At 31.3% G+C, this 11,240-nt stretch overlaps 1 protein-coding gene across 10 annotated transcripts in view; it reads right to left on the bottom strand.

The window, feature by feature from the left end:
- Positions 1 to 870: 870 nt before the first annotated feature.
- Positions 871 to 11,240, bottom strand: part of Ttll7 (tubulin tyrosine ligase like 7) — a 157,829-nt gene continuing 147,459 nt past the window's right edge. For 9 of the 10 annotated variants that reach the window (XM_048815029.1, XM_048815025.1, XM_048815026.1 and 6 more), the window contains one exon: positions 871 to 5,784. In XM_048815029.1, coding sequence (XP_048670986.1) covers positions 5,664 to 5,784 — 121 coding nt within the window. In that variant the 3' untranslated portion in view covers positions 871 to 5,663. The remainder of the gene's footprint in view (positions 5,785 to 11,240) is intronic. The other variant, XR_007351934.1, reaches the window with a different exon arrangement.

Here is an 11,240-nt window from a genome sequence, read left to right as displayed (position 1 = left end):
CATTTGGCATTTGGCTTTTTGGGATTGGCTAATTTCACTTACCATTATATTCTCCAGCTCCATCTATTTACCTGCAAATGCCATGATTTTATTCTCTTTTAATTATGCCCAGCCTTTTTATTTTATTTTGAGTCAGGGGTCTTACTAAGTTGCCCAAACTAGACTTGAACTTGAACTTCTGCCTCGGCCTCTTAAAGAGCTCAGTTCTCAGGTATACAAACCCTGCCCCTAGGATGATAGGAATTTTATCCAAAGTGCTTTTGTTCTTTTAAGGAAAATTATTCTAAGTTGAGGTATACAGGTAGAATTCTTGGCTAGCATACACAAAGAGTTCAGTTCCCAGCATTGCAAAAACTAAGTCAATGAAGGAAAACATTTCCAAATTCTTTATATGTAATTATCTTAAATCACAACGGTATGAAGGTCAATAGGACATGTTTCCTTTTTAAGCTTACTGTGTAAATTTCAACAATGATGAATAATTATAAATTCCAGAAAAAAAATGAACTTCATGCCTGAGATTCTGACATAATTCTAATCAGATTACTAATACTGTTCCTATAATCCACAATACTAGAAAGATATAAAAGTGAAATTTCTAAATTTTAGAACTATCTGCCTTCCAGTTAACCAAAAGAGGAGTTCAAACTCATTTTGTTTACTTGACCTGACTTTAATGGCAGGTAGCACTATCCTGGATCCTACTGCTGTCCGTACAGCAGCAAAAATTATTGTGAAAATATATCTCATCACCTTGAAAGCTTAATTTGAAACCAATCTCTATTACTAAAGTAAGCAGGGGGAGAGGGAGGTATGTGCGGAGAGAGAGAGAAACAGAAATAAGCATTTGATGACATACTGTAGGCTTTCTTATGTTAAACCTTTTTTATTATAGTAACATATCTGAGTAATTGAAATAACTTCACCATACAGATACCACATGCTGGAGCATGACAATGCAATGCTAATTGCATACTGTGTTAACATTTCAAGCACATTTTCTGTGACAATATTTGGATTCATATACAGGTTGTAAAGCACATGGGAATATTTGAGTCATGATTTGTGTTAGTACATGTACTGCTTTTAAGCTAATCCTCAAATCCAAAACCTTCTGTAAATCCATTAATCACATGTTATAGTATGTATAGTCATTACTGTATGAACTCAGGACAAGGAATTGTGGTTAGCCTTTGAAAGAGAAATATCAGCATTATAGGGTCACTTTTGTAAGGTAAGTCTTCTTACTAATTTAAGAATAATTAGTCTATTGAGTGATGTTTTTACCAATAGCTTTCAAGTTAGTAGCAGGGGATAAAATGAAAGCTTTATTTACTCTTCTTAGGTAAGACAGCCCAGTTAATACAGGATATGTTATTTGAACAATTTTCCTTCAATATATTATATACATATTTATGACAGATAAAAAAATGGCGGCAGTCTCAAAGTGTGCAATAAGTTTTAATATTAAAACTTTTGGTTGCAAGAATGTTATTTGTAGCCACGTATCTTGCTTTTTGTATGGATCCAGTAATTAATGCTTTTTTAGGCATAGAGACTTCAACCCGGTTCCTAAAAATCTCAGCAAACTGAACTTGATCCAGTAACATGTTGGATCTAAATTTTATTGTTGTTCAGGCAAACACATACCATAAAATTCAAGGACAATGAATGTTTAAAAAGCAGGATTTCTCTTTTCTTGACTTTGTCCATGCAAAGTTCAAAGCTTGAAAGGGCATTCAGAGAAGGAGAAAGATAAGAGGGAGAAGAGAAACAGAAAGCAATGTAAGGAATAAAATTTTCATCATGAATATATTTCTAAATTTTAATTTATTTTTAAGTTAACATTAGTCCAAAATATTTAGATAACTAAAGATTTAGATAATATGACTCTCAAAAACAAATTTCTCAATTTAAAAAGAAGAGCAAATACTTAAAAAATCATCAGATCACAGGAAGACAATTCATTAAATAGTTACATTTTTTTATTGTTAACTCTTAGAATGAAGTAAACCAAGACTCAAAATGTAAATTAGCATTACAAAACAAAAATGGGAAGCATCTTCTGTCACTCCTGAGGTACTTCCTATTATTTTTGAAGAATATATAATTAAGAATGAATCAATGCTTTACAGAAAATTAAATAATAAAATTTATGAAGCTTTTTTGGGTACTTTTGAAAATGTTGAATATTGTAGTGTGTTGAAGAGAATTTCTACACAGAATGACTTTCACATTTTAAAGAAGAAGATATTTGAATTTATTTATATTAAAACATCTGAAATTTCAAGTTAGATAAAATTCCATTCTCATCTACTAAGTTAAAAATAAAATTAAAATAAGATCATTTTCAGTTTTTTTTTACATACGCCACAATAATAATCTCTTTAAAAAACAAATTGTCAAACTAATAGTAGAATAGTCAGAGGCTCTGAGATGTATTAGTTATCTATTGCTTTGTAACCAATTACCCCCAAATTCAGAAGGCCACAATGTCTGTGGTCAGGCAGCTAGATGAACATCACTTAGTTGGATGCCCTCAATTTCTTATGACTAGAAGCCACTATTATCTAATTGTGCATAAATATTAAATGAAAAGAAAGGGACTTTTGTTGTTTGGTTTGGTAGTTTTTTAATTTGGGGAGGAAGAACTAAGGAAATTTTGGTGTATTTACACCTAACGTAGACATATAATAAAATTTGTGTACATATCCTGGCATCTTATCTGTAATATACAACTACATACTAAACAGAGGCTACCCTTTCCATTTCCATGCTTGATTCTGTTACAACATCATTTTTATATTCTTACAGTAAATTAAATGCATTAAAATTTATTGCTTATAAAATGAATCAAAATATGAAGAACGGTACCTTTAATATATCATATAAAGCAAATGATAACTAATCAACAATGCTGGAATATTTGAGTGAAAACTAATTTGCAATCTCAGACTGGGTTGGTATGGCATGATTTAAAATAAAAAGGTTCTTTCCTAGACAATCTGGAAATCAACCCAATCTTATAGCTTTGGTAAGCATTCCAGTCTTAAGATTTACCCAATTTAGGGGTATGTTTTTCTATATCATAGTGAAAGTATGCTTCCATTGTAAGTAAACCAAATTCCCTTTTAAAACCCCTGGTGAGAACAGCTTTCACAGTTTTTCAAATAAAGCTACTTTCTCTCTTAAAAAAAAAAAAACAGTTGAATTTGTACTATTGCTTATGCTGATATATTTTTACCCTGTGAATAAAAAATTTATAATAAAAACTAAGGGATATTTTATGTCTCAAAAGCATTTCTATGGTCTCTGGAGACTTCATGGTTCATTATTGTGTCTTCTCCTCTTAGTTGCTCATTAGGGAATAGCACTACAGCAGCTAGAGTGCACAGCATGCCAGGTAGCGTATATAAACAATGAGCAAATGGCTTTTATTCATAACCTCATCATATCAAAGCAGATCAGTATGAAAAGGCAAATGTGGGTAATAAAATTCTAGTGCTCAAAATAAGGCCAGATGTATGTAGCTAGAGAAGTAAAATTTAGTTCATCAAATAGCAGGGTAATTCTATTCTTTAAAATTCACTTTTATCTTTCAATTGTGTGAGTGTGTTTCTGGAGGAAGGGTTCCTCCCAGTGTTGAACATTTTCATTTTTTATTTTAAATAAAAATTTCACTCTTGTATGAATAAACACAGAAGTTCTAAAACATATACTAGAGAAAATTAAGTGACCATTTGTGACTTAAGCTAAAGCAAGTGAATGACCATCAAACTGGGTTGACAGCATTTATCAGCCATTGCAAGTTGTGTCTCCTTCATGGCCAAAGCATGAATTTGAAAAAAAAAAATGACTAAAAATACTACATGAAATGACTGACTTTTTGATCATTCTTACAGTGGTGTTATAAGAGCCCAGTGTTTACATTATTTATTTTGGAAAAGCTACACCATGTTTAAGAATTCACAAAATAGAGTCCTAAACACTTTTTAGGAGTTTCCTTCATCCCGATATCTTGTCCTCTTTTCCTACAATGACAACGGCAAATTAACTGGGATGCATCCAGCAAAGAAAGTTCCCAACTGGAATGTGGATGTTAAGTAGTCAAAAGAAAAAGTAACGAGCAATAATTTAGGAAAGAAATAAATCATTTCGGTCCAACACTCTCAGAAGATGGCCTTAAAGCAAAAATCTGTCTGACTTACAACTCTGGGTTGTCAACTATCCAGCTTCTGAATTAAACCAGGCCAATCTGCCTGTCTCAGTTCTCCTGCTGTGAGGCCGTTTCTTGATTTACTGGAAATAAATTTTAGGATATTAAAAAGAAGTACAACATTCATGAATTTTGCAAATACATTAGCATCTATGAGAAGAACCACTGGGTGAGGAAGTTTCAATAAATTTCTGAAAGTAATATACTTTCTAAGGAGTTCAATGATAGAGGTATTTATATATTTGTGGAAAACTAAAGGCTCACTCATTGGTTTTCAAACCATAAGCCAGAAATCGAAGTAAATTGCTATGAAACTTATCCATAATAACATTTGACAGGAAGAAAACTTCATACTGTACTTTGATTAAAACAAATTTCTCAAGGGTATGTCAATGATTAGTAATATGTGGCTACTAGAATCTTGTATTCAGAATCATTTAGATTTTTCCATGGTGTAATGAGAAACTACCATACTAAACTTTGTAAATTGGTGTCAAGATTGAGAGATTTATTATATAATAAGTGTGATGCATTATTTTTTTAACACCAAAATGAGTTTGAAATGTCTGTTCTTGTACTTCTGCAGAAGAATTGTACTTAAGCATATGTTTACCCATCAAAGACATATTTTCCAAATAAAAATGTTATGAGACACAACAGTCATATAGAATTCTGTCATTACCATCATTTTCTGTTCCTTTCCATGACTCCCTATAAAATGTAAAGATATAAACTATATTACATTTTATTGTTAGCCCAATGGATTGTCTTCTGTTTTAGATCATAATATGATCTTACCAGATCCTTACTGAAAATGTACTTTATTACATGTTGATGAATTCCCACACAGAGGAATAAAAATGTAGGAAAATCAGTTTGGGATTTTTTTCTAGTACTTTACATGTGTATATTAATGGTAAGCCCATTTTTATACTTAATCCCATCATCAAGCAACACCAGGCTTCTCAATCTTTTGTGTTTCATTTTAAATGGCTAGTGTAACAGAACTATAATATATTATACTATTAATGCTTTTTCAAGTCAAAAGCCGTGTTATCTAGAAAATAATTTAACACTGTAATGGGATCATCAAGATCAATTCCATTTTATAATCTCTGCAGCAAAAATAACATTTCTAGTAGGAAGGAATTATAAACCTAGCAAATTCTAGACATTCACATATTTGTGTAAACAATTTAACATGGTTTATTACATTTCCAGAAAGGCTAAATCTTATATTCAGTTTTCTGCTAATTCTTCTTTCATATATTATAATAAATATATATACATACATATATAATTTGAGTGCATGTGTGCATATATTTCCACACATATATGTCATATATACATAAAACAGCACTTAATGGTTACTGTCTTTGTGTGTTCAACTTGAGGCAGTAAATTAATTGCTATTATGCATGACCTATGATGGATCTTCCTTTCAGTTTCATGAATGGCCATATCGGGATGTAAACAAAATATTGGAGCGAGTCATTCCAGGAGAATTGTATTTTGTGTTGTAGATTGGTGTCCTCATGAAGAACTGGGTACTTCCTGGTAGTAAATACCTAAAAATGACAGGTAAAAAATTAGATTATTACAAGCAAATTAGTATTAACATTTCTCACTAAAGGGCTATGTGTTTAGTAATTTATACACCCTACATGAAAAATGTTACTGGAATAACAGTGCAATTCATATAAAAAGATTTTCTCCCCAAGATCAGGGGTCAAGGAAGCTCATAGAACTTTACTCAAAAAATTGAACATAGATGCAACATATGATATTATTATCTCAAGATATCCCATAAACAATCATTGAACTCAAATGCTATGAAACTGTTTATGTGGCTCGTGTTAATTTAGAATCCATCATCAGTCCCTGTAAGTAATGTGTGGAGCTAAATATTTCTTTAAAATATGGGATATGAGAATTTTTGACAAACCATATTAACAGTAATTATGTTTCCAAGAAGCTGGAAATACTGATTAGAATTTAAAATATATTGTTGATGTATTATATCTAAGGGTAATCTAAAAGAAAAAGTTAAAGACTAACATTCATAATTAGATTAGAAATTTTATATTCTTAGGCTATTCAGTGCTGATCATTACAGGTTATGTATAACCCTTACAACTAAATGTATTTTAGACGATGTGATTTTTCCTGATTTTACAAAGACAATATAGCGTATATACTACACATTTCTACTGGACCCCAGGGCAGCATCCTGTAAATAAACTATTAATATTAATATAGTAAAATATGTGATTGTTCATAATAAATCAGACAGACAAAGACAATGAGTAACTTCATATTGATTAATGTCATATTTGCCAATAAATGCTCCCCGCTGCTTTTTTTTTTTACTTTTCACTCAAAGCTCTGGAAATTTGGAATTTCCAAAGAAAATCGTACACCCATATAATCCCTTTTCTTTGAAAAACCTTGATTAGCATTATGCCGGTCCTATTTATATGTCTAGAGAGAAACAGTCAAGGAAATCCAAATGAAAAAATACAAATAAACAACTCTATCTGAAGTGTAAGTCCAAGTAATCCTGAAAAGGAATTTGCTAAAAAGTCAAAACAAAGATCTCTATGAGAAATTTCTAAGAGGATAAGTAGCAACAGAAGGAGACTGGTAATTAGCAGTGGTTTAAAAATAAACAATAAGAATAAAAATATTCATTTTATTCTCTTCATTTGACATCAGAATCCTTTGGTGACAGAATAATAAATTCATAGATAAATGAAAAAAGTGAAGGTCAAGAATACTATTAGCTACTATTCTATGTTAGACAATATTGGAAACTATCGTAACCTGTCAATGGAAAGTTACATTTATATTTGTTTTATTTGAATTTTGTTGAAAGAAAATGGATTCATTATAATCAACTTTGTACAGCGTTCAAATTAAAATGGCAGCACTTTCCATAATATACATAAACATTATTTTCAGCATAAATTATCTAATAATATCCACTAAATCTATTATCTAACATCAAAAACTATAAGCAATTGCTCAAATTATTAAGTTAATAGACCAGTAAAATAATATACAACAAAGTAAATTAAATCAAAATTCTATAATGAATGATGAATAATGAAATAATTGATTTCTCATATCACAGATTATGTATTTTCTTAACATCATGGGTAATTTATATTGATTAATTATTATGTCAAGAGTTAGTGGAGTTATGATTAATCTGATACCTTTTATTATGTAAAAGCTTCCCTTTCTATTTAGGACAGAGGTATAAAATCAACTAAAGTGTTTGATCAAAACCCACTATTCTGTATTAGTTGACAGTTAATCTATCTTCTTTTGAAAATGCATTCTGACTGTACTGGTAATTACATAGTAAAGAGTAACTTCTACCAACTTTCTTACAAAGAATTTCTAAGCAAACATTACTATTTATGTTTCAGTAATATTCACACAAACTTTTGTGTTAAAAAAATCTTCATTTCACACATAAAAAAATAAAAATGCAAAGTCTGGACCACAGCTAACTTCTATTTAATTAAACAAATATTTAAATAGCATTTTCTGTGAGCATGATAATATTTCAAGTAGCTTACAAATGTTAATTCACTTAGTTTTCACAACAATTCTATATATTAGATATTCTTGTTAGCTACATTTTATGTATAAATAAACTCTATGATACATACAGTGGTCAAATTCCTTTCCTATGGTCACACAGCTAGTAAGTGTGAACCAGGATTCAAAGCCATAAAGGTCGGCTTTAGTGTCACTGCTCATCACCACTATACTATGTTGTCATGACAATTTCACATAATTGTCATTGTACATGAATCTAAATTTTTAAACTAATGGGTACAATTATATGATTTTTGCAAAAATATGAAGTATGAAATAAAAAAATATTATACATGTCACAAAATCAAACTTTTCAATAGAAGCAGAAAAAGTTAAAAGCTTTTTCTAAGACTAGATAAAGAAGTACATATGATCTTAAATTAGAAGAAACAGTTTGCTTACTTAAAGCATTAAAGAGAAATAATATTTACTATTTGTCTTAATATTTCCATTATTATCTCTTGGTAGATTCCCACAGTAGCTGAACACTAAAGAATATTTTTGAATGTTCTTTGCAATGGCGTTAAGTAATACAATTTGAATTTTTAAACAGGAAAACTACCTCAAGGAAGCAAATGTAAAGACCAAGTCTAAAGAGTTTTTGTAAAACACCAAAAAGTCTGAAAAATTTACATCTTTATCTTTATGCTAGTTTATTTTTTATATACAAAACAGGCTACCTCAGCTGCCTCATGCCAAGGAGAAATAATTCAGATCACCCTATTTCCATCTGCTTCACCCACATAGCCTCACTCCTTTTCTCTAAGGCTAGGCACGAGCATCTTCACATACCCTCTTCCTATACACATAGTACACACACTCATTTATTCCTGATTGATGTAGAATTGGTTGGTCTTTTATGTTCCCTCTTGTCAGTTGTGGAGGATCTCTAGAACATGAAGCATTTCAAAACTGGTAGGAAATTAACCTTGGAAATGGGAAATGTATGCTCTACCTACTTTCTAGGATCTTCCTGGAATAGGACCAAAGACATCTGACCCCCCACACCCCAAACCAGAATAAACTCAGCTGCCTGGTTGGGGAATGGAGAGTAGGCAAAGTTCATCAGAATATATTTCCAGTATTTTCTGAAAACTTTTTTATTATAGTAAAATGATATAACATGAAATTTATAATTTTTTACCATTATCAAGAATACAGTTAGTGCATTAAGTACATTTACAATATTATGTTACCATCACCACAGATTCCAGAATAGTTTCATCATCCCAAACATAAATTCTATACTCATTAAATACTAATTCCCATTTTCCATCCTTCTAGGCTGAAATATAGTACAGTAGCAGAGCACTTGCCTAGCATGCATGAGGCCCTGGGTTCAATCCCCAACACCACACACAAACACAAAAATTTCTCATTCCCCTCCTCCTTACCCTTGGTGACATCTATAAATTTCCCTATTCTACAAATTTCCCTATTCTCATGTAAATGGAAATCACAGTATTTGTCCTTTTGTGTCTGTTTATTTAACTCGGCATGCTTTCAAGGTTCATCAATGTTGTTTTGTATATCAGATTCCATTTTGTTTTATGGCTGAATAATATTTCATTATATATGTACATCATATTTGTTCATCCGTCCATTTGTTGATGAACCATTGAATTGGTTCCACCTATTGGCTGTTGTAAAAAATGCTGCTGTGAACACTGATGTGCAAGTATTTCTTTGTTTGAGTCTTTGTTTTCGATTCCTTTGGGTATATACCTAGGAATGTATTTCTTGGGTCATACAGTAAATCTATTAACTTTTTGAGATACTGCCAAACTATTTTCCACTGCTGCTTCACTGTCTTACATTCTCATCAGCAATGCAGGAAGGTTCCAACTTCACACCCTTTCCAGCACTTACTATTTTGCACTTTTTAAAATACCAATTATAGCAGATATACATTGTTCTGATTTTTAACTTTGATTTGGGAGATTAAGGGATAAGCACTGGTTTCAAGTTTCACCTCTGTCACGTGTTAGCAATGTGGATTTTGATAAACCACTTAACTTCTTTAGACTTTTTCGTTTTCTCAGTTGTGAAAAAAGTCCAGTAGCTTCTGCCATGCCTGCAGAGTATGGCGCCAATGTGATAGTGTACATAAATGAAATACTTCTAATAATTTATGTATTATGAGCATCAGCCTCACTAGCAAGAACATGTGTCAAACTTATCATAATGTAGGGCCGTAAATGGCGCCATGTATTTAACTCCTCAGTTTTTAAAACTTCTTAATTGTAAAGTATAATACACATTCAGAAAACTACATAAAATATTAATATCCAATTTAATGAGTATTATAAAATAAGTATTTGCATAACTACCTCTCAGGATAGGTAACTGAACATTCATAGCATCCTTCAAGCTCTGAATTACAGCATCTCCACGCACTCCCTCCCCATAAAGTAATCACTATCCTAACCATTATGGTAATTTCCTTATTTGCCACCTAAGTATGTATTCCTTAAACATAATTTAGTTTTGCATATTCTTATTTTAAATAAATGGACAAAATATGTATTCCTTTATATCTGACTTCTTTAGCTCAACTTTATGTTTGAGACTCATCCATGTTGTTATACTGGATGTGCAATTTGTTTAATATCCACTGTATGGATAATATTCAAGAAAATGCATCCATTCTTCCATGGATATTTGAATTGTTTCCAATTTTCACATATTATGAGCAAATACTGCAATGCTCATTCTACTAAGTGTCTTGGTGCCCATGCCCACACATTTCCACCAAGAGTATACTGGGAGTAGAATAGCTGCAAAACAGGTAGACTTTAGTATGTGATACTGAACTGTACATAAAAGGTGTCAATTGTTACTGTCACCAGCAATGTAAGAGAGTTCCCATTTCTCTACATTCCTGTCATCTCTTGGTATGCAGAGCTGGATATGCATTATTTTTTAGATTTTGTATTTCCCTGATTATTAATTACCTTAAATACTTTTTCAAATGTTTGTTGGTCTTTTTTTCAAATTTCTTCCCCATTTTCCTATTCAGTGGTCTCTTTTTCTTGCTAGAAATTTGTAGGAATTCTTATATAATATGTACAAGAACATTTTAATGTATCTTATGGGTTGCAAATACCTTCCTCCATCCTGCAGCTTGCTTTTTGCACCTGAATAGGGTATTCGGATGAACAAATGTTCCTGATTTAACACAGTCACATACATTCATCTTTTGCCTTATGATTAGCACTTTTCAGTCCTCTTTTTATAACTATTAAACTTCTCAAATTCATGAATATATCCCATATTATCGCCTGAAAGCACTAGTTTTGCTTTACTGGTTTACTCAGTTCACCAGGAAATAGTTTTTATTTATGGCATGGGTAAAGTCAAGTCCTTTTTTAAATTATTATTTGGAAATCCAATTGTCAAGCACAACTTCTTTAAA

This window comes from Marmota marmota, unplaced genomic scaffold (genome assembly GCF_001458135.2).
Source record: "Marmota marmota marmota unplaced genomic scaffold, marMar, whole genome shotgun sequence".
Lineage (NCBI taxonomy): Eukaryota > Metazoa > Chordata > Mammalia > Rodentia > Sciuridae > Marmota > Marmota marmota.
The sequence above is the reverse complement of the archived record's forward strand: the minus strand, read 5'-3'. Positions and strand labels throughout refer to the sequence as shown.